Below are 22,742 nucleotides of genomic sequence, written 5' to 3'. Positions count from 1 at the left end.
AGTGAAGACAAATAAAGAAGAGTTGGAGATGAAGTTTTAAAGTCAATTCATGCCTGAAGTTAAAACACAATCGTTTAGCTGTTTATGTTTTATACACTCAAAACGCAATGTTTTATTTACATGGAACACATCGCCTTTATCCTATCACTTTGTAATTTCAATTACTTTTATTTTGTTTTTTGCTCTGGACATGTGTCGTGTAGTCAGGGTAAGAAGGAATCCGTTAGAGGATTTGTTAGAATCTCTGATGCACTTGAAGAGAAAGGAAGGGAGAATAAGGAAGTTATGCAATTTGTTGTATGACCTTGGATTTCCTGGAGGTGGAGATTGTCTCGAATCAATCTTAGTATTTTTCCTTGTTGTCAATAAAATTTCCATAGATTTTTTAGTACAAGTATTTTTCCTTCTTTACAGACTCTCAATTACATAACCCATAACTAAGACCTTAACACTTGGTAATCAGAGCCACCGATTTTATGCCTGAGTGAACCAGATCCAAACCCCAACAAAAAGCTCTCTAGTAATAGATCGAGCACCAAGAAGAATTTATTCAGGAAATGAAGACCATGATGGACCAGCTCACTAACATGATTAGGGCCCTTATAGCTACTTAGACCCACCATGCTCAAAGGGAGCACCATACAAATTCAGAAGTAGAGGGACAAAATTAGCATAGGGGCTTCACCAGAGGGGCTAGACTTGACTTGACTTTCCTCATTTTGGAGGGGACAACCCAGCTGGTTGGATCTTCAAGGCTAATCAGTATTTCGACTTCCATCAAACCCCGCCAGCCCATTGCTTACTAATGGCTTCTTACCACATGGAAGGGGAAACATTAATATGGTATTAGGATGCCACGGAGGGTGGTCAGTTCCACTATTGGGAAACCTTTACTTGGTCCTTACAGATTCATTTTGGCCTTACGGCCTATAATGATCCAATGGAGGCCTTAACACGTTTGAAGCAAACCACATCAGTTGTAGCTTATAAGGCTCAATTCGAGACTTTGTCCAATCGTTTAAGAGGGCTTTCTGATGTACACAAGCTGAACTATTTTCTCGGCGGCTTGAAAGACGAAATTCAACTACCCATACGCATGTTGAACCCAATGAGTCTGAATGCAGCCTTCGAGATAGCTAAGATACAATAGGAGTATCTCTTAAGTACAAGGAAGACACTCAAACCTACTGGAGAGAAGGCTAGTTGATCGTGGGGCAGCGACCTTAACTCAGGAGCACAAATTGGTGAAACGAACAACAAGTAGCAGAAGCTTTTTGTACTTGCAAGGAAGATATCGTCAACCCAAATGAATGAAAAGTGGAAGAAGGGCCTTTGCTACCACAATGATGAGAAGTGAAGCCCAACACACAATTGTAAAAATCCTAAAATCTATTTACTACAAGGCAATGAAGAATTGTGGGAGGATAAGGAAGAAACCTTTAATTGTGAAAGGGAAGAAGGTGAAGAGCTTTTAGTACCTGCCAAAACTACAGATGAGCCTGAAATTTTCCTAGTTGCTATAGTAGGTACTCCTACACCGAAAACTATAAGACTGGTGGGCAACATTCTGGGGGAACAGGTGATAGTTTTGGTAGCTTCGAAAAGCACTCACAACTTTCTAGATTCATCCCTAGTGCCAAGGGTAAAGCTCCCAGTAGATACTACTATAAACCTCTAGGTCAGGGTTGCCAATGGACAATGCATCAAGAGTGGAGGACATTGCAAGGTCGGGAACCTCAAGGTCCAAGGTACTCAATTTCAACCCTTTTTTTATATGCTAGAACTTGCTGGCTGTAATGTTGTGCTAGGAGTACAATGGCTAGAAACATTGGGGCCCAGAACATGGGATTTTTCTAAATTATCTATAAAGTTTTTGAATGGAGATAAGTGGGTGGAGGTTAAAGGGTTAAAATTGAAAAAATCCACAATAGAGGAAAGCCAAAAGGTAGTTAAGGCTTCAATGACCAATGGGAAGAGAATCTTATTGTAAATTATCTTTGAGATAACTGTTCCCAAAGAGACTAACACAGCTGTTGAGATCTTGCAACTGTTAGAGGAGTTTCAGGAATTGTTTTTGGAACCCATTAGGTTACTTCCTAGCCGAGCCCATGACCACAAAATCACACTTAAGGAGGGTACCCAACCCATTCCTAATAGACCATATATGTACCCTTACCACCAAAAATAAAATATTGGAAATATAGTGACAAAATTATTGAAATCTGGGGTTATAAGGTCAAGTTCTAGCCCCTTTTCCTCTCCTCTATTACTGGTTCACAAGGCAAATGGGAGCTGGAGACTTTATGTCGATTATAGAGCCTTGAATAGAAAAAATTTTAAGGCTAAGTTCCCTATTCTAGTCGTAGACGAATTATTGGATGAATTGTTTGGTGTAGTGGTGTTTTCTAAACTTGATTTAAGGTCAGGTTACCAAGTCCAAGTCATACTAGACTATATACCCAAGACGGCCTTTAGAACTCACGAAGGCCATTACGAGTTCTTAGTAATGTCATTTGGGCTTAACCAATGCCCCAATGACTTTATAAGGATTAATGAATGATGTATTCAAACAATTTTTAAGAAAGTTTATGTTGATGTTTTTTAATGACATTCTTGTATGCAACAAGTCTTGGGAGGAGCATTTAGTGCATCTAAGGCAGGTTTTGTCAATGAAACAACAACATAACTTGTATGCCAAAAGATTAAAATGTAGATTTGGAGTGGGGGAAATTAATTATTTGGGCCATGTGCTTAGTGCAGAAGGGGTTATGGCTGATTCCTCAAAGGTTGCTACCATGTTAGAATGGTTTGTACCTAAGAATGTGAAGTCTTTAAGAGGGATCTTGGGGTTAATGAGGTACTACAGAAAATTTATAAAAAATTATGGCCATATTGCAACACCACAGACATCTTTATTAAAAAGAATTCATTTTCCTAGAATAATGAGGCAAACAAGGGTTTTGTGGCTCTCGAGAAGGCTATCTCTCATTCCCTAGTTTTAAGGCTACCTGATTTCAGTAGACCTTTTAATATAGAATGGATGCCAGTGGCACGAGTATTGGGGTTGTGTCAATGCAAGTTGGGAAACTCATCTCATAATTGAGTTAGACACTAAAGGGAAATGCTCTTCACTAGTGTACTTATGAAAAAGAGTTGATGGCTCTTGTGACAACAGTTCAAAAATGGAGGTCATACCTATTGGGTCAAGCTTTTGTTGTTAAAACTGACCAACATGCACTTAAGTTTCTCCTAGAGCAGAGGGTGGGCATGGAAACTCAGCATAAATGGATTACAAAACTTATGGGTATGATTTCTCTATTGAATACAAAAGGGGTAAAGAAAATAGGGTGGCAAATGCCCTTTCAAGGCAAGATGATGAGCTCCAAGAGGAAGCCTACTTAGCTATGATTTTATTTCCCACCCATTCATGGCTTAAGGAGCTTAAATAAAGTTATAAGACCTTTACTGAGTTGACATAACTCTTGCAGAAACTTAACAATAATTAGGAAGCTCCTAAGGGATTCTCTATGCAGCAAGGGTTGATACTTAAAAAGGGGTGTTTGGTAATTGCCCCTGAGTTAACATTCAAAGCTAAAGTTCTACAACACATTCATGCAAACCCACAGGCAGGGCACTCGGGATATTTGAACCACAGAGCGAAAATGAAATTTTATTGGAGAGGTATGAAGAGGGATATCAAACAATTGGTGAAGGAATGTGACACATGCCAAGCTAATAAAAAAGAGACCACACACCCAGTAGGACTACTTCAATCCTTACCCATTCCACAGCAGGCTTGGACTGATATTTCAGTAGATTTCATTGAGGGATTACCTATCTCCATTGGTTTCAATATAATATTGGTGGTAGTGTATCGTTTCACTAAGTATGGTCACTTTATGGCATTAGCTTTTCCTTATACAGCACAAAGAGTTGCAGTGGAACTTATGAAGGGTGTCTTTAAACTACATGGGTTCCCTAGATCTATAGTGTCAGATAGGGATCCAATATTTATAAGCTCCTTTTGGAAGACCTTATTCACCTTACAGGGGTCATCCTTAGAATCAATTCAGCATACTATCTACAAACGGATGGTCAAACCGAGGCCTTAAACAAGTGTGTAAAAGGGTATATAAGGTTCTATGCAGGAAGCAAACCCAGAATCTGGTCATAGTGGCTCACTATGGCCGAGTGGTGGTACAACACCACCTATCACACGACCACCAAAATGACACTTTTCGAAAATGTTTATGGCTATCCACCCCTAAGTATCCTATCCTATGTTCTAAACACTTCTTCTAATGTGGCTGTGGAAAAATTACTTTGTACCTAAGAACAAATCATCAATATATTGAAGGAAACTTTAACAGAAACACATAATCGCATGAAGATCTATGCAGACAAGTAGAGAATTGAAAGACAATTTGAAATTGGGTATTGGGTTTACCTGAGGCTCAAACCCTATCAACAGAAAACCCTAGCTATGAGACACAACCTCAAGCTCCACCCCAGATATTATGGCCCCTTCCAAATAGACAAGATAATCAGTCTTGTCGCCTACTATTTGAATTTTCCCAAGACCTCAAAAATTCATCCCACCTTCCATATCTCATGCTTCAAGAAGAAAATTGGTTCTCAAATCCAACCTTTCCTACCTTACCACCCACGAACCAGATGGATGAAATCCAACCAGAGTCAGACTTGATCTTGTAACGTTGCCTTTGGAAACAAGGGAATAGACCAATCACCGAAGTTTTAGTCAAATAGGTTGGCGCGTCAGTGAAGGATAACAATTGGGAGCTGGTGTGGATGTTTGAAGCCCTTTACCCACCCCTTGTGGGCAAGATACTTTGAACATGGGGGATCTATTATGGAGCTCGCAAGAGAATATAGGAAAGGGGAGTTAGGGATGAAGCTCTGGTCAAGAAGCTAAGGGAAGACAAAGAAAAAATAGTTGGAGATCAATTTTTGAAGTCAAGTCATGCTTGAAGTTAAAACACAATCATTTAGTTGTTTATGTCTTAGACACTCAAAACGCAACGTTTTATTTACATGGAACACATGGTTTCTATCCTATCACTTTATAATTTTAATTGCTTTTATTTTGTCTTTTGCTCTGGACACATGTCATATGGTGAGGGTAAGAAGGAATCCATTAGAGAATTTGCTAGAATCTCTTACGCGCTTAAGGGGAAGGAAAGGGAGAATAGGGAATTTGTGCAATTTGCTGTATGAACTTGGATTTCCTGGAGGTGTAGATTATCTCCAATCAATCTCAATATTTTTCCTTCTTGTCAATGAAATTTCCATTGATTTTTTAGTACAAATATTTTTCCTTCTTTATAGACTCTCAATTACATAACCCACAACTAGGACCTTAGCAACTATTGAATAAGGAGTTACGATAGAAATTAGAGAAAATACATGTTATAAACCCACTAGGTAGAACTTACCCTTGAAAACTAGCTTATAAGGGAAGGGTGCCTAGAAGTTTATAAACCATCAACCAATCTCATACTTAGTTGATGTGGGATCGTAACAACCACCACGCTCCGCAGCCGACGTCCACGACGGTCCCGGCGCTCACACGGGCTGGTTGTGCGCTAGGTCTTTTCCTAGCTCCGGGCGAACACTGCCATGCCGACATCACCCCCCGTGCCGCACGATTGCAACCGTTGCAACATGGCCTTAGACGTGGGGTGTCTCTGATACCATTTGTTATAAATCCACTAGATAGAACTTACCATTGAAAACTAGCTTACAAGGGAATGATGCCTAGGAATTTATAAATCATCAACCAATCTCATACTTAGTCGATGTGGAATCGTAACAATACACTACTATCGTATCATTATCTTACAATGCATAAGTGTTTAATAATCTTTAATTTTGTTTTCTTTTTAACGATGATCGATACTAGGATCATCAAACACTATTAATATTAAAACAATCGGTCGATTTTGTCGGTAAGATTCTCAATTCAAATAGTATTTTTTAACATCAATAAATTAAAGTGATAATTACATTGTGACTCTTTTTTTTTAGCATTTCTCACGAGGGTACATGAACACCTCCTTTCTTTTTTACTTTTACTTTATAAGAAATAGGGATATTTGTATAATTTCAAAAAATTGGTACCGTTGTCAATCAAATCCAATCACCGTCGCTTGGATCATCCTCATCACCGAATCAAACGGTCCAAACTCAAAACAAAAAATCCAAATTCCCCGTCAACCGCCCCGGCCCAAACCCTACCAAGAAACTAGCCGTTACAAGAGCGTCCCTGTAATCTCAACGTTCCTTCTTTTCCTCCCCCTCTAAACCCGGTATTTTCCCTCATTGTTGTCATCGATTCCAGTAAGATCTCTCTCTCTCGTTCGCTCGCTCGCTCACACACACACACACAATCCCTCTAACGATACCGCTCTCTCAAATTGAAGAAAACCCCAAAACCCATTTCTTTAACGGTGAGTCTTTACGTTTTTCTGGTCACTTACCAATGAACTTGATCGGCAAGAACGCCGGGGCTGTGCCAGTGACACCAGTGAAGGACTCATATAGTTCTCGGTCCAAGATTCAAGAAAATCTTAAACTTGCGGAGAATTTGAACCCCAATGTCTCTCATTCAAGCCCTGGTCCGAAACTCGGGAGCTCGCCAGTAATCAAATCAGCCAAAGCCCAGAAACCAGCAACGAAGAATCCCAATCCGGTCCTCTACTCACGGCGTAACAAGATTCGGGAGAGAAAATTCGTGGTGGCGAAAAGGAATTCGAAGAACGAGAATTTTGGGTCGAAGGTCGAGTGTAAGTGCAAAGAGAAGGTTGGTGGTGGTAATATCACGAAGTGCTTGTGTATGGCCTATGAGAATCTGAGGGTGTCGCAGGAAGAGTTTTTCAAGAATAGAATCGAAGAACTTGGGGAACCAGACCATTTGAAGGGTTCCGATATATCCGAGAGTGAACTTGAAGTGGAAATAGAGAAGGGCTTGATGTTACAAGACCTGAAAATAGGAGATGGGTATGAAGGGCAGGAGGAGGAGAATGAATTTTCACCGGCCAACGAGACAGATAGTCAAATAGGTAGTTCATCGATTAAGAGGAGGAGGGACAAGTTGTTGGAAGAAGCAAGGAAAAGTGTGCCTGACCCTGGGTCTGGGAGAGTGATGCATTTGGTAAAGGCCTTTGAGAAGCTTCTTTCTATACCGAGTTCAAAGGACTTGGATGAGAAGAATGAGAAAGAAGAAGAAGAGACTAAAAAGAAGGCAATGAAATGGGCTTTACCTGGATTGCAGGTTCCCAAGGTTCCTGAGACGCAGGTTTCGTCTTCTTCTTTCTGTCCATCAGAGTTGTTCTTGACATCAGAGAACCTTGGTCTAGATTCTCCAATTTCGGTTTCTTCTTCGTGGAATAGCAGCCAGGGAAGGTGGGCAGCAAATAGCCTGGTTCATTTTATTTAGCTTTAGATTTGACCATTTTGAGTTCCATATACTAGCATGTTCTGATTCAATTTGCGTTGGAATCTTTTGGTGCTTCAGTATTTCAGACAGGACTTCTAGTGTGGGCTGTCGGAGCCGAAGAAATGTAAGATTTATGAACTTTGTCAAGTGCTATTGAAGATGGAGGTCGATTGACTTTATTAGCTAATACAATCTTCTTCTTTCGGGTTTCAGAGCTCCGAATCTTCTGGAACAATGGGTGGAAGGAGATGGAAGCAGAAGCAGCTTAAGGTCACCAGCCAAAAACCGTTCAAGCTAAGGACAGAGGTAAGTCTAATGAAAGTGAATTGATTGTGAAGGCTGCAGCTTAACTTGCAATGGATCTGCGTTATAACTTTGTCAACTGCATTGCATTGTAGCAAAGAGGAAGAGCGAAGGAGGAGGAATTTATGAAGAAATTACAAGAAATGATGATAGAGGAGGATAGGCAGCGGATACCAATTGCACAAGGCCTACCATGGACAACAGATGAACCAGAGGTGAGGCCAATTTGGTAATAAGCTTTAAGCCAGTAGGTAATCTGGCCTCAATTTATTAGCACCATAATGTCTGGAGGTAGTTTGCAGACCAATGTTCAAAACCGCATGAAAAGATCAAATGTTTATAGCTTGATTTTGATTTAAAGTGCCATCATGATAGTTAAAGTACTTGATTGCCATTAGAAGGCAAAAATTCTATAAGGTTTTGTCTTTACTACCATATATATGCAGTCAAGGGAGTTTATAGGTCAAGTATTAGTTGTATGTGTTTATGATCTTATTTGCGTCAGTTTGTTGCTTGTCATCTCAGTGCTTGATAAAGCCTCTTGCGAAGGAGAACACAAGGCCTGTAGACCTGAAGCTTTGCAGTGATCTGCGAGCAGAAGAACGTGCTGAGTTTGACCATCAGGTTCTTTTCTAATGATCTCAATTGTTAGCATATGCGTTTTTTATGTTATGTTTCTTTCTTACTCTGCTTAATGTTTTTTTTCCAAGTAGCTGGCTAACATGTTAAAAAGTTCTCCTGCAGCAAGGAAAGATGTGGTAATCAGTGTTGGGTGTGTTTTAGAGCAATGAATAATTTGAAATATATTATAGAAAATAAAATTCTATGCTGAACTGTTCCAACGTCTCGCTTACCAAGGGGACAACTTGGATTAATTTCATGGAAGTAGTTTTAAGAAATAGTATAGAGAGATGTTAAATAGGTTAGGGCCATATGCCTTTTCCTATTCTTTTGGATAAAACAATCCCAATTTTTGGGTTTGATAACTAGAATTTTGAGCAATGATTGATACCTATTCTTGTTTTCCTGTTACAACTTACAAGAAATGATTGAGCTAGAGAATCAAAGCTTGAATTATAACCTTTGATTTGCATGCTTTTGCCGTTTATGTGCATAACTAGGTAGCAGAGAAGATGAACCTGATTGAGCAATATAAGATGGAAAGAGAGAGATGGGAGAAGGTACATACATACATGATATGAAAAGAATGATTGTTGAGCCAAATATCATTAATTGTATCTTTACCATATGTATGTGTGCCTGTACTACTCTTGCAGTTGGCGGAAGAAGAAGATATAAGAAGGTTAAGAAAGGAGCTCGTTCCAAAAGCACAGCCTATGCCCTATTTTGACCGGCCTTTCATTCCCAGAAGGTGATCTGGTTTAATTCACCTGGTTCTAGAAGAACATGATTTCATTTCAGTTCTCTTTTTTTAGTTGGGTGATTTGAACCATAGTCACCTGTGTGAAATCACAGCAACAATAACAAAGGATCTGCTCACCAAAATTGTAGGCTGAACATGATGGCTAAACAAATCATTCAATGTAATAGCTCAACCAAAGCTATAGTTGCTTGATACGAGCTATGATCCTCTTTACCATCTGGATGCAACTTTCAGAAAGTAAGAGGACTTGAGTCAATATAGCTCATAAATCGCAGCTGAAGAGGCGGGTTATTAGAAATCTGCTTATCCTGGTGCACTGCCTCTTTACAAAATATGGTTTATCCAACCATGATATGCTGCATTATTTTCTTTTCTGAACATTTTCATTCGGAGTCATTTGCATTCGATTAACTAAGTCAGACTGCTAACTAGAGATTTTCAGGCCTGAAGAAGCTATTAAAATCCTTGTTTCTTCCCTTATAATCTTCAATATATAAGGGATATATATATATATATATGTCTCATCTTCTTGTTTTTGTTTGTTTTTTAGGTCTATGAAGCATGTCACTCTACCTAGAGAACCAATGTTCCACATTCATCAACAAAAGAAGATCAAGTGCTGCCAGTCATGGAATGACACCAGTACCTACACCTACCACGATTGAAGTACAAAGAAAAGAAACTCTGAATATCATTATTCTGTTTTCTTTTCTCTTTTTTTTTTTTTCCAAGTAAAAATCATTATTCTATTGTGACCAGTCGCTCAATAAGCATTCTTTATTCTTTCTCAAGTTTTTATATGAAGCAACCAATTTAGTTGCAATTTTTTTTATGTCCGTGTATTTTCTTGCTTTTTATTTATTATTTTTTTTAAATTCTAAATTTCGAAATGGGAAGACGATGGCAACAGAAAATTAGAATGGACTGAAATTAGCAAATATATAATATTGTCACATAATAAAAAAATATTAATAATAAACAAATAAAGAAACCTTCCCATACGGAGAATGGATGGCCGAGGGAGGCCAAGGCACCCCAGGGACAAACCACCTGGGAAGAGGTGGCCCACCTTGGCCTCCCCCATCCTCCTCCCCTTATCTATTTTTATTATTTTTATTGTTTATTTATTTATTTTTTTTTCGTGGTAATCGGATATATATTAGATCATGAATTTTGCTGTTAGCTTATTTGATGGAATGTGATTCTGTGAATGAAGGAACTAATTGTTCAAAACCAAGAAATTAAATGACAATGAAAATCTAGAGTTTATATTTTTATTGAAAAAGAGCAAAATTCAAGAATGAAAATAGTATTTAATCCAAAAGTAAATAATATTTAACTTTGAAAATGGTTGGTTTAGGCTTCTAGTACAAAGTTTGATCAAGGACATAATAAAACAGAATTATTAACTGGACGGCATAGCCCTTTCTAGAGTTGTTCAGAATCACTTACCCTTAAATGGCAAAGGTCATTATTAATGGAGAGAAGCATGGGTGAAGCTTTCCTCTCTAGTATTCATCCAAATTAATTTAACAAACATGCTTGGACTTATGGTGGGTAGGATGGAATTTTCACAAGTTAAGTTGGTTAGTTATTTTTTCATTGTTGATCGAACTAGGACGATAACCCCATATATATATATATATATATATATATAGAACAAAGAAAGATTGACATCCTTTGGAGTTTGAGAAACCTTGAATAGTTAATAAAATTGTAAGAAATGATTGTCAAAAGACATGACCCACTGTAATATCCTTTTAACCCTCGACATCTAGATAAATTTAGAGTCGCTAAATGTCAAAGAACCAAACTTGAAAAGAAAACATCAACCATTTCTATCCTAATGAAACACTCAGCAGCAGCAGCAGGAACAAAAAATTGTCTTAACTCAGTCATTGCCACATTTCTCCAACAAACAAAAAGTGCTCCCACCAGACCTCAAGCATCAATTGATCAAGGGGCAACCACGATCCGCCCAGCAACTTGGTCAAGATCCCGCTGACCAGTTGAGGTGATTCTCCTCCCACTAAGAAAACACCACAAATAAAAAAAAGGTCTCAGCAAAGAAGATTACAAAATTCAGTTGGCGATATCAACTCCTTGGCACAATTCCATAACATAAATAAATTTCATAATTGCATAAATGGAGTGGGGTGGGGAGAGGGAAGTTACGTTATAAGGGTCAAAACATAATCCTACCAAACAGGAAACAATCCGGCAGAATAGCCATAACAAAACAAAACTATAAATTTGGCAGTTTAATGCAAATAAAGAGGATAAAAAAGAGAATAGTGATTGTGAAGACGGGTAGAAGAAAATTCTACCAAATATAGGAAAAGACCTGCGTAATAGCCTTGACAAGACAGAAATATAACTTTGTGGCGCTTTAATGCAAAGAGAGAGGACTAAGAAAAAAATAAGTGGATGGGTGATTACAAGAGAAAAGGGCTAAATCTAATAGACGATGGGGGAACATATCTGTTAAAAAGCTCCACCTTCATTAAATTGAAATACTACATTTATGTTTAATAATGAATAGTCTTCATGGAATTGTCAACACCAAGTGCAATCACCTTGATCTTCGCAATAGAAAAATTATTTAATTATTTATATATAAAAAAGAATCATCATTGAGGTAATGTTCAGCTCACCCTTTTGGGTCAACATCAATAATGTTCATTTTCTGCAACTGTTGTAGAATGTGGCGAGCAACAGCACCACTACTCTTGCAGAAATGGGGAGGGCGACTTCCATTCCTCTGACTCCCACCATAAATCCTTTGGAAAGAACCAACACCAAGACCTCCCCGCAAGTATATCTTCCTTGCCATGGAGGCTGCACAAGATTGGGAAGCATATAACATGCACAGAAATCAGCACATTTCAAATCACAGACATAAGAGAATCTGTTCAGGATGCAGATCAAGATCAAAGAAAAAGGAGGGAGAGGCAACTTACCAGCTCTCACAAAATACCAGTCAGGGTCATAGGGAGCCAGCTCCTTGAACCTGGCAGTCTTGACAATATCCGACCACTCAGGCAGCTCCATCTGTTCACAAGAAATGAATGACAACGAAATTAAAATCAAGATCCACATGCAATAAAATAACATAAATAAAACCACCACATTACATTGTAGAATACAGCTACAATTCACTTACCAAACAAAACAATGAAAGATAGAAGTGCGTGGCAGCAATACTAACAATATCGTACATCAAAACGGCAGAGCATTTTAGACTCAGTTTCAACTACTTATCGTATTCTTCTACTACAGAAACATTATTCCAGCCAACTTTTTAGACAGAAAAGCAACTCAAATTTTAATTTTAAAGAACCAAACCATTCGAGATGCCAATTACCTCATATTCATACCTCATGAAAAAAGAATATCAAAACCGACTAAATTAATATGAAGCAGTCACTTCCTTAAATTTCCACTCATTTCAGCAACATCCAAGTTGCAAGATGTCTGTCGACAAAATAATATCTAGCCGCATCTAACTCGATAATGCCAAAGCACTCTACCGAAAGAAGATATTGACCCAAGTACATCACTCATTGCGCATAGAAATATCTTGAAATGCCATCTCTTTTCACTTGCAGTCACACTTCCTTCTTACAACTAATCAATTCACAATTTATTTGTTCATTACAGCTAAATTAACCGGAACTAAATCAGAAAATAAACTAATGAACTTCACAGAGGCACTGATAGTCACCAGCGAGAAAATCGTAAAAAATGTGACAAAGGGCGAGATTTGTATGAACAATAACAGATAGGGTGGGCAACAATAAGGAGGAATATCGATATGGACATATATACCTTGCCGGATCGCTTGAGATGAGCCGAGTAGGCCTTCACGAACTCGTGAGGTGAGACGTCCTTGACAGTCGTCGCGGTCGCCATAGCCGAAGCAAGGTGAGAGAGGCTTGGGTCACACAGGTGAGGGAGGCTTGATCGCTGGGGGGTGCCGAAGCAGATGACTCCTCTCTCTCTCTCTCTCTCTCTCGCTCGCAAGGGTTTCTGATTTCAGTAGGATCGGCTTTTATATACAGCGGCCACGTTAGGCTAGGGTTTCCATTCGTTGCCTCGGTGGTGACTTGGTTTCGGGGTTTGTTTACCCGGCCCAGTAAGGGGTTTTTGTATTGGGCTGAGCGCAGAAAACGGCTTGCAGTTTGGGTCAAAGTTGTGCAAGTATGGGCCGAACTAGTATGAACATTTTCGTGAGATTCATTCCATTACTAAAATTTATTTAAGGATTAATCACCAACGGTTCAATAAGAGAGAAAATTAAATAAATTATTATTTATTTAATTGGTGGATATATTTTTAAAATTTATTATATTCAATAAAAAATTAAAATACTAATATATTTTATTATTATTATTATTACTTGGGCAGGATAAGCATCCACTGATTTGGGCCTATTCCAGTTATTCGTCTTTGGCGACAGAGTGAGTCCAGACTCGCTTTCACTTTTGCTCTACAAAATACACTAAAAAAGGCAGCTCCTCCCACTTCTCCCCCCACCCCATTCTGTCAAACCCTAGACAGAGACGGAGATAGAGAAAAATGGCATTCAAACAACTTCTATCCTTGTCTCGCCGATCCCACAGGGCGGTCGCGTCCGCCTTCACACAGACCGTCCGATCGGCGTCGACCTCCCCCGCAATCGCCACGCCTTCATCCCTGCCTTTCTCTTCCCCTCCTCCTCCTGACGCCATGATCTACGACCGACTTGCGGAGGCCGTTAAATCCAAGATCAAGCAGCTCGACAACCCCGACCCGCGTTTCCTCAAGTACGGTTCGCCTCATCCCGCCGTCGCGGACCATACTCGAATCCTCTCCGCCCCGGAGACTCGCGTGACCACCCTCCCCAATGGCCTCCGCGTCGCCACTGAGTCCAACCTCGCCGTAGGCACCGCCACCGTCGGAGTCTGGATCGACGCCGGGTCGAGGTTCGAGACCGAAGAGACCAACGGCACCGCGCATTTCCTGGAGCACATGATATTCAAGGGCACGGAGAAGAGGACGGCCAGGTCGTTGGAGGAGGAGATCGAGAACATGGGGGGACATCTGAACGCCTACACGTCTAGGGAGCAGACCACATACTATGCCAGGGTTATGGGGAAGGATGTGCCTAGGGCGCTCGATATCTTGGCTGATATCTTGCAGAACTCCAAGTTCGACGAGAACCGCATCAGCCGCGAGCGCGATGTGATTCTCCGGGAAATGGAGGAGGTAAATTAAGGATTTCATTAGATTCAAGGGTTATATTTGTTGGAGTTTGTTGTTGGTTTGACTCTCTTTGTTTGGATAAGTAGATTTTTTAAGCTTTTTAATGGGTAAATTGTTGTTATTAAGTTTAGCGAATGTAGTTATTTTTTTAAGAAGTTTAGCGAGTGTAGTTTGATTTGTCTGATACGTATTTTATTGGTAATTATATATGGTTACACTTTATGCGTCTTTCTTTTCGAATTTTTTGCATTTGAGGGAAAGATATTCGTCAAATTATCTGGTTTAGATTTTAGAATTGCGAATTTAAGTTCGGTATTTGAGCCCTAATATCAAATAATTGCTGGCTGGAAGTATGCTGGGCGGAGTCTACCTTTTGCAGCAATTTGGAAAATGAACCCTTCATGTTTGATGTGGTGTCTTTGGCTAGAAAGGAACGGGAGATGCTTTGAAGACAAGGAAGGATCAATGGAAGAACTTAGGGAATTTTTCTTTAAAACTATACATCTATGGGTTAAGGCCGTTGTAATGAACAGTGGTGAGTTGTTGGAGTGTTTCTAGTTCTAGTTTTTTTCTTTCCTGCTAGTGGCTGTATATAGGTATTTTCTCTTGTATGCTCTTGTATGCTCCCTGTGTACTTGGGCTATGCCTATTTATGGTAATAAATCTCTTATTAATTATAAAAAAAAAAATAATTGTACTGCATTCGTGATGATGGTATGGTTAAACGTGGATTTATTTATGTTAAACTTGCTTGTAGGTTTTGCTATCTTGCTTCGTATGGTTAAAGGTTTTATCTCATGAAATCTATGTAGGTTGAGGGACAAACTGAGGAAGTTATTTTTGACCATTTGCACGCAACTGCCTTCCAGTACACTCCATTGGGCCGAACTATTCTTGGACCTGCTCAGAATATTAGGACAATTACAAAAGATCATCTCCAGAACTACATACAAACGCACTACACGGCCCCCAGAATGGTAGGCACAAACTAACGAGTTTCTTCTTCAAATTTCTGTTCATACATTGTGGATCCTTGAAATTGGTGACGATCTCATCCTGTGCTTAGTTTTATAGCATTTTACATTGATGTGCAAGACTTGCTCTGGTAAGGAATTTTTATGGGTTTTTTCGGGGACCTTATCTCAGGTCATTGCTGCTTCTGGAGCTGTGAAGCATGAGGATGTTGTTGAGCAAGTAAAAAAATTGTTCACAAAGTTGTCATCAGATCCAACCACAGCTACTCAGCTGGTTGCAAAAGAACCAGCAGCTTTTACGGGTTCTGAGGTGGGAATATGTCTTTGAGTGCTTCACAATTTCTTCTACTGCACAAAATGTGCCACTGATAAGTTAAATGTTGATGTTGTAAAAACCAGGTTAGAATAATTGATGATGATATCCCTTTGGCACAATTTGCTGTTGCTTTTAATGGAGCATCTTGGACAGATCCAGATTCCATTGCTCTGATGGTCATGCAGGCTATGCTGGGTTCGTGGAATAAGAGTGCTAGTGGTGGAAAGCACATGGGGTGAGCTCTTTAAGAAACCAATAACCTTTGTGGCATGTTAGGTTTCTAACTTGAGCCACTCAAGTTCTTCGTTAAGACATTTTCTTCTTCAAGCGCATGCATTGATAATTTTGAAAATCTTTACACAGTTCCAACTTGGTACAGAGGATTGGCATTAATGAAATTGCTGAAAGCATGATGTCTTTTAACACAAACTATAAAGACACTGGGTTATTTGGTGTTTATGCTGTTGCTAAGGTGAGGTCGCTAGCTGTTTTTTTTTTTGGCACTATTGATACCATGAAATATCTCTTTCATTTAACAGAAGATAATGAATGCATTTTTCTTCTTTAAATTGATGAACAAATGTAGACATGGTGCCCTATGAGGGGTTTTTTTGGGGGGTTGGGGGGCTGTTTCTTCTCTTATGAGTGTTTTTTTTTTTTATAAGTTTAAATGGCTTGTTCATTTGCAAAATTTGAGAGTTCTGTGTGAGCTAAGAAGAAATAGCTTCTTCATTTCCATTTCTGGCCTGGGTTTGGATATTTCCATATGATGTATGAAAACCAAAATGATAACTTCACCTCTTCCTCTCTAGGATATGTGCATGAACATACCTTTTTGTATGTCTATATGATATGATCGAACACATTAGTAGTCGTGATTACTTAACTTTTTGAATTCATTCAATTTGTATATCCAAATGGATTCTTGGACACATCTGTTATTGATTACTTATTTACTTATCTTCTGTCTTATCTTTCAGCCGGATGATTTAGACGATTTAGCATATGCAATAATGAATGAGACCACCAAGTTATGCTGCCGAGTTCTGGAAGAAGATGTTATTCGTGCGCGTAATCAGGTAGCCACAAATGCTTTAGTTTTACATCGAGCGATATCAGATCCATGGTTAGTTGTTTATCAGGAAATTTTTTTTTATTTCTTTCTGAACCGGGTCAAGCTCTTAGAATGAGAGTTTTTTTGGGACTCTATGACTAACAATCTGAATTGGACATTGATGTCAGATACATGGTGACTTTTTTAAATCAAGACTGTTTTAGTTATAAAAAGCGATTTATGCTGCATTTACTTTTTCTTATTTGTTATAGTCAAACGAAATATTGGTTAAATAAGAAGCTTCATAAGGTGGGGGCATTGTCCTGTTGTGTTGACATAATACCAACCGTGACTTATGGCAATTGAAAAGTTTCGGTTGTCATTTGTCCAAAATTATGTCCACATTAGTTAGGTTTATGTAATTCATCACATTTGACAAATTTATGCCTACAGTTATTGCCACTTACTGGTATCTTTTTTCGCAGTTGAAATCTTCTCTGCTGCTTCACATAGATGGAACAAGTCCTGTAGCTGAAGATATTGGGCGCCAGGTGTGACTTCTTTCTATACTAAAACAATGAGACAAGAATAATTGATTTATGTTTTTTTTGTATGTTCTTTTTAAGCTAGTATTAAAGCACTGCAAGCAGGGAAATAACTGAACATTTTCATGCTTTCTCCGTGTTGTTGATTCAAATAATATCATTTGACCAGCTAATTGGACTCAGTGGGTCACTCTGATCCTTTCACTGGTTGCTTCCTTAGTGCATCATGCATCTTTTTTTCTTGATAGGTTAGTTCAACATGCATCTTGTTTGCTGCTTTATGTTTGCTTTTGTCAAACCCTGGTTTGAAACATGACTCCACTGTTAGTATGATCATTAGCCATTAAAAAAATGGCTAATGGGATGATCTATTGTAAAGTTTTTGTATGTGCTTGCAAGATGATATATATGCTTTCTATATGTTTCAGATTTATGGTAACCGCTATAAATGTCCAATTTGATTAAAAAAAATTCCTTTTTTTTTTTTTTAATATAAAACCTTTAGGCTGCCCGATAATCACAATAAAATAAACAATTATACTTTTTCAAGTTCCAAAACAAAAATAATATTAAAAAAATATATTCTAATAATATTTTATTTAATTTTTAATTTTTATCTCAATTTATCTCATCTCATTTGTGAAAACAAATGAGGCATAAAAATATGTTATTTTCCCATTTGTAATTCCTAATTTTTTCCGTGGTATGCTTGTGCATGCAGCTACTTACATATGGACGAAGAATTCCATTCGCAGAGTTGTTTGCCAGAATTGATGCTGTTGATGCTAGCACTGTCAAACGCGTTGCAAACCGATTTATCTGGGACCAGGTAAAGGACCAAGTTACCTGGGATAGAAGATGAAGTTTAATTTTATTTTATGAAGTTTTTTCACCTGTCCGATGATCAAAATGCTGTAAGCTGTCTTCATCGAGTGCTTGGTTTTGCAGGACATTGCAATTGCCGCAATGGGGCCCATCCGGGGTTTGCCCGACTACAACAAGTTCAGACGCAGGACTTACTTGAACCGCTATTAGTTTGCGTTTGAAGTTTTCTTTTTGCTCTTCTTGATCCTTGCCTTTGTTGGGTTGTCTGGTCTCACTCATATAATTTCATGCACTCTAAGCGGCCAATGCCCTCCGAGAGCTGTCAGGGCCTGGCGTCGTAATTTTATTATTTGTTTTAGGTCTTTGTTTTTGTAATATTCATATACAGAAATAAGGAAAGCTGCTATCACAGTAGTTTGTGATTGTGAATTAGGGGACACTGAATTCCTCCCGCATTATTTGCTCTCAAGGGTATTTATTATATTCATACTCGTATTAATGCTCGAGGCAATACCATTTTTCTTGTCCATTTCCGTCTGCTTCTCCAACATGCCATCACAGTCTCTAAGAGCTCATAAGCAACTCCCCGAGTAATTCCTCATCATTCGTTGGAACCTGGTACGTGAATATGTGTCTTCTATGTCCCCTCTCCTGTAATTTGTACTTTATGTTCGAATCTGATAATGGCCTTGCCTCACAACATCTTTTCTATATCCTTCTAAATTATTTAGAAAAATAAAACAAACTCTCTCACTAAATATTGTCTGAAAAAACAGAACAAAACATAAAAGTTAAGTAATATTGTACAATCACACTTTAATTCCCTCACCTCCCTACGCCGGCGGTCGGTTTTGGCCTCACAAAACTTCACAAAAGAATACGAAAATCATGTTCTAAGGAAATATGTGAACAGAAATAAACGTGTCTTCTTTGCATGTGAGATATATATATATATATATATATATATATATATATATATATATAAACTTGTTCTTTTATGCTTCAATTCCCCAAATTCAATTTCCGGTGAATTTGTATAGTAGATAAATAAAGACCTAAAACCCTGCATTATCATTGGATTAGCTAAAAGTTAAATCTAATGAGAATTTAGCTATTAGGTCATAAAATCTCTCACATTGAATTAGTTATATTCTAAATATTTGGAATATAGTTACAGTAAAGTCTAAACTAATTTCCAAATTTGGAACATACTATTCATTCATCAAATCATTTTTATATTATTTCTTTCTCTCTCCTTTTAATATCAATTATTTCTCTCTCCATTTTAAATGACAATTGAAAAAATATAATTAGAATACAATTACTAATTAATATATAATATTATGAATAGTAAAATATGATAAAATAAAATAAATTCATAATTAAAAAAATTAAAAATTTTTCAAAATTATTAATTACTCATTACTATATAATGAATAAATGGATAATCCAATTTGAAGATTTGATGTGAATAGTCAAAGTTAAATTCATCTTATATTATTTTATTGTCATATAATGAAAAAATGGCTATTCCAATGTAGAAACTTATGTGAATGTAATAGCTAAATGCTAAATTCATCTTGCATTCATAAAAAATGTACTTTAATTTAGATAATCCAATGAGAGTGCTCTTAGGTCTTGTTTATTTTCACAATTTTTCTCAACTTATCTTATCTAATCATTACAATATTTTCAAATTCTCACACAATAAAATAAACAACTTAACTTTTTCAAATTCCAAAACAAAAATAATATTAAAAAAAAATTATAACAATATTTTATTTAACTTTTAATTTTAATCTCAGTTCATCTCATCTCATCTCATCTCATTTATGAAAACAATCGAGACTTTAGTGAAAAAGTGAATGTCCAGAAATTGAATATATATATATATATATATATATATATATATATATAAAATCTCGACTCCAGGGGGATTTGGAATTTCGAACCGTCTTCAAGTGATAATGAAATAGAAAATTAGAAAGGGAAAAACAATTAGGATTTATGTTTCAAATTCTACATGATCTGCTTGTCAATTGGAGGCATCACGTTTCTTTTATTTGCTTAATTATTTTGGTCAACATGGTCGGTAGTTTTGACGACCCAACTCTTGGCAACAGGTCTGACCTCTCTCATCTCTGCGTTCTGTACTGATCCTCTTTTTAACCTTTTTCTTTCAAACAACTTAATTTTGGCCTTTCTACTGCAATAATGGTTACTTAAATAATAAATCATGATCGCCCAAGTGGTTGCCAATTTGGTCGCCCATAAGTTCTTAATTATTGCTTTTTTAGTCAACATGTTCCATAATTTGGAAAAACACACAATAATATTGAATGAGATTTGACCTTAAAAATATATAAAACCCAATTCTGAGGTGGGTCTGTCTATCAGCACCTCGATTCTCTAATCTGTCCCCTTTTTAACCTATTATTTATGCAAAAATAATCCTAATTCATGACTTAAAACCCATAATTTATAATAAGTCGAGCAGGTATATATGATCACTTCTAATGGAGAGGTTGGCAATTATTTTATAGAACAAGTCATTCTCATCCATTTGGTTTCCTAGTGACTCCATTTCTGATATGTACATGAACTAAAGTACAAAAAAGTAGACATATTATTTGGAATAATTGAAATCCATTTGCCATTTGGAAGCGTTTAACCAATATTCCAACGTCCCTGCACCGATAACATTGACCTCAAAACCAAGTATTATTTCTATATAATAATCCCAAACCAGTTCCATAAGAAACCCAATTCACCATGATCTCCTACTTAAAAAGCCTTTCATGGAGTTTGATTGCAGCAGTACTCTTCAATCCAATATGGCCATGAACACAGATCATGATCACCACTATCTTGAAGTAGTTGATCAAGGTGACGAGCATGATAATAATGATATTCTCTATGCAGAAATCAGGAGACAGATTTTGCTTTTGACAGCAGATGAGGATGATGAAGATTTTCAGAAAACCAGAAGGAGAAACTCCTCTGGTGTTGCCAAAGGAAGAAGCTCAAAAAACAGCTTGACTTCTGCTTGTAGTTACCCTGCTATATTACAACCTGGAAGCTATTTCAACTGGTGGGAAAATGAGGACACTAATTCAGCACCTGCGTGGCTCCTGAACCTGTGGAAAAATGGCAATGGAACAGGAGTTTTCATCCCTCAGATTGTCAAATCCAGAACTTATTATAAGCCAGGTATGTTCCCAATAAATATCCTTTGTTGGATGACTTTAGAAAAGCAATTTTATATATATATATATATATATGTTCCTAATTCATGGGACTAACATATCTATCATGCATGCATGGTTTGCAGGTCGGATGAATAGAAGAATGTACAAGCGGGTCGAGAACATGTATCATGAACAAATCAAGAGTCGAAGAACCCAGAAATAGACTACACCACATCATGGAAGATGGATGCAAGCCAATATGATAGGATGGAAAGTAAACAACTACATAGGTTGATCTAAAACATAGAGTACTGCAGATCATGAATACTGTAATGTTGGAAATAAAATCAACTGCTGCAACAGTGGCAGCGCCTCTGGAAAATTCTACCTCATTATTAATCAAGACTGATCTATAGCAACATGCATGATAATGAAACGGAATGGTTTGTGCATAGCTGCTTCAAATTATCTAAAGCAGCAGATCTCTGTATGAAAGCAAAATAAAGTTTTTCAAGCATTATGCCGGATTTACAGCATACTTCCAGTAATGGCAGCGCATTTAATTAGTCTCCGAATTAAGTATATATATCGAATCATATGACTGTAGATTGAAAGAAGCATATCCTTTTGAAAAATAGAAGATATAAAATTATCTATCCATAACTAAAGCCTAACAGGGCAGTTCTTAAGACATAAAATTAAATAATCATTGACACTCATTCTAGTAGTATTAAATGTTCAATAAAATATTATCGAACTCATTTTATGTATCTATTTTTCACACACTTTAAAAACTCTTGATCTCGACAAGAGACTATTAGAATCACTAGCAAAAACGGAAACGGTTACAATCATGTCACAGTTTATGAATGCAGAATAATAGGAGGAAGAACAAAGAAAATTGAGGAAAATACCATGAAAAAAAAATATAATAAAATGAAGGATTGAATGGCATGGAGAGGAATTCATTGTAGGAGAGTATATATTCGATGGTTGTAAAGTAAAGTAATGGGGATGTGTTCGTGGTTTAGGACTTTCACACAATGATTTGAATACCGTACCAAAAGTCGTACCGGTCAAGATACTAAAACGAAATATTTTGATACCGATACCGTTCCGTGTACTGTTTCGGAATAGTCGATATATGAATAAATTATATATATAAATTATATTTTAAAATAATAGTCTATATATGAATAAATTATATATAAATACATATATATAAATTATAAATAGTCTAATTTGAATTGAAGGTAAAAAAATAAACTTGTACTTTGAAAAAATAAAAAAATAAAAAAATTTGAAGGCCGAAATTGAAGTCGGTACAGCCGGTATTTGAACCGGTACGAAATGTGTATAGTACCTATACCGGCCACTGGGCCAATATGGTAGGAAATTGAAAACAGTGCTTTCACGTACTCCATTTCATAGTAGCTCAACTTTCAACATAAAA

General features: G+C 37.3%; 4 protein-coding genes across 6 annotated transcripts; 3 read left to right on the top strand and 1 right to left on the bottom strand.

Annotated features, from left to right (window-relative positions):
- Window positions 1-6,258: 6,258 nt before the first annotated feature.
- LOC108986434 lies at window positions 6,259-9,975 on the top strand. 2 transcript variants are annotated; one of them, XM_035694501.1, is made up of 9 exons: window positions 6,259-7,422; window positions 7,535-7,580; window positions 7,670-7,762; window positions 7,855-7,974; window positions 8,285-8,383; window positions 8,881-8,940; window positions 9,037-9,131; window positions 9,272-9,380; window positions 9,694-9,782. In XM_035694501.1, exons 1-8 carry the CDS (start codon window positions 6,500-6,502, stop codon window positions 9,333-9,335), a joined length of 1,500 nt encoding a protein of 499 aa, XP_035550394.1. In that variant the 5' UTR covers window positions 6,259-6,499; the 3' UTR covers window positions 9,336-9,380; window positions 9,694-9,782. The 2 variants fall into 2 exon arrangements, with proteins under 2 accessions (XP_035550394.1, XP_018814590.2); XM_018959045.2 differs by lacking the exon at window positions 9,272-9,380 and having other exon boundaries at window positions 9,694-9,975.
- An 847-nt stretch (window positions 9,976-10,822) lies between these two features.
- On the bottom strand, window positions 10,823-13,186 carry LOC108986459 (40S ribosomal protein S19-3-like). The gene is made up of 4 exons (XM_018959082.2): window positions 12,972-13,186; window positions 12,104-12,194; window positions 11,798-11,981; window positions 10,823-11,172 (listed from the first exon to the last, which is right to left on the bottom strand). The coding sequence occupies exons 1-4, from the start codon at window positions 13,053-13,055 to the stop codon at window positions 11,100-11,102; spliced, it is 432 nt and encodes a 143-aa protein (XP_018814627.1). The 5' UTR covers window positions 13,056-13,186; the 3' UTR covers window positions 10,823-11,099.
- A 387-nt stretch (window positions 13,187-13,573) lies between these two features.
- LOC108986447 (probable mitochondrial-processing peptidase subunit beta, mitochondrial) lies at window positions 13,574-18,617 on the top strand. 2 transcript variants are annotated; one of them, XM_018959068.2, is made up of 9 exons: window positions 13,574-14,390; window positions 15,200-15,364; window positions 15,534-15,671; window positions 15,761-15,912; window positions 16,041-16,149; window positions 16,658-16,756; window positions 17,217-17,282; window positions 17,998-18,105; window positions 18,225-18,617. In XM_018959068.2, the coding sequence occupies exons 1-9, from the start codon at window positions 13,722-13,724 to the stop codon at window positions 18,309-18,311; spliced, it is 1,593 nt and encodes a 530-aa protein (XP_018814613.1). In that variant the 5' UTR covers window positions 13,574-13,721; the 3' UTR covers window positions 18,312-18,617. The 2 variants fall into 2 exon arrangements, with proteins under 2 accessions (XP_018814613.1, XP_018814614.1); XM_018959069.2 differs by having other exon boundaries at window positions 13,589-14,390; window positions 17,998-18,109; window positions 18,225-18,604.
- A 2,293-nt stretch (window positions 18,618-20,910) lies between these two features.
- LOC108986443 lies at window positions 20,911-21,734 on the top strand. Its single transcript, XM_018959054.2, has 2 exons — window positions 20,911-21,311; window positions 21,433-21,734. Exons 1-2 carry the CDS (start codon window positions 20,936-20,938, stop codon window positions 21,510-21,512), a joined length of 456 nt encoding a protein of 151 aa, XP_018814599.1. The 5' UTR covers window positions 20,911-20,935; the 3' UTR covers window positions 21,513-21,734.
- The last annotated feature ends 1,008 nt before the right edge of the window (window positions 21,735-22,742 follow it).

Source organism: Juglans regia, chromosome 10, assembly GCF_001411555.2.
Source record: "Juglans regia cultivar Chandler chromosome 10, Walnut 2.0, whole genome shotgun sequence".
NCBI classification, from domain to species: domain Eukaryota; kingdom Viridiplantae; phylum Streptophyta; class Magnoliopsida; order Fagales; family Juglandaceae; genus Juglans; species Juglans regia.
This window is presented reverse-complemented; position numbering and strand designations above follow the sequence as displayed.

Bases quoted from the DNA above. Each gene is read 5' to 3' on its own strand.
- LOC108986459 (XM_018959082.2), bottom strand. From the start codon at position 13,055: ATGGCGACCGCGACGACTGTCAAGGACGTCTCACCTCACGAGTTCGTG. The intron at 12,195-12,971 runs GTATATATGTCC...TCTTGTGAACAG, and splicing joins ATCTCAAGCGATCCGGCAAG to ATGGAGCTGCCTGAGTGGTC. The intron at 11,173-11,797 runs GTGAGCTGAACA...GTGTTTTCTTAG, and splicing joins ATTGATGTTGACCCAAAAGG to TGGGAGGAGAATCACCTCAA.
- LOC108986443 (XM_018959054.2), top strand. From the start codon at position 20,936: ATGGCCATGAACACAGATCATGATCACCACTATCTTGAAGTAGTTGAT. The intron at 21,312-21,432 runs GTATGTTCCCAA...CATGGTTTGCAG, and splicing joins CAGAACTTATTATAAGCCAG to GTCGGATGAATAGAAGAATG.
- LOC108986434 (XM_018959045.2), top strand. From the start codon at position 6,500: ATGAACTTGATCGGCAAGAACGCCGGGGCTGTGCCAGTGACACCAGTG. The intron at 7,423-7,534 runs GTGGGCAGCAAA...TTGGTGCTTCAG, and splicing joins TGGAATAGCAGCCAGGGAAG to TATTTCAGACAGGACTTCTA. The intron at 8,384-8,880 runs GTTCTTTTCTAA...GTGCATAACTAG, and splicing joins GTGCTGAGTTTGACCATCAG to GTAGCAGAGAAGATGAACCT.
- LOC108986447 (XM_018959069.2), top strand. From the start codon at position 13,722: ATGGCATTCAAACAACTTCTATCCTTGTCTCGCCGATCCCACAGGGCG. The intron at 17,283-17,997 runs GTGTGACTTCTT...TTGTGCATGCAG, and splicing joins CTGAAGATATTGGGCGCCAG to CTACTTACATATGGACGAAG. The intron at 18,110-18,224 runs AGGACCAAGTTA...TTGGTTTTGCAG, and splicing joins ATTTATCTGGGACCAGGTAA to GACATTGCAATTGCCGCAAT.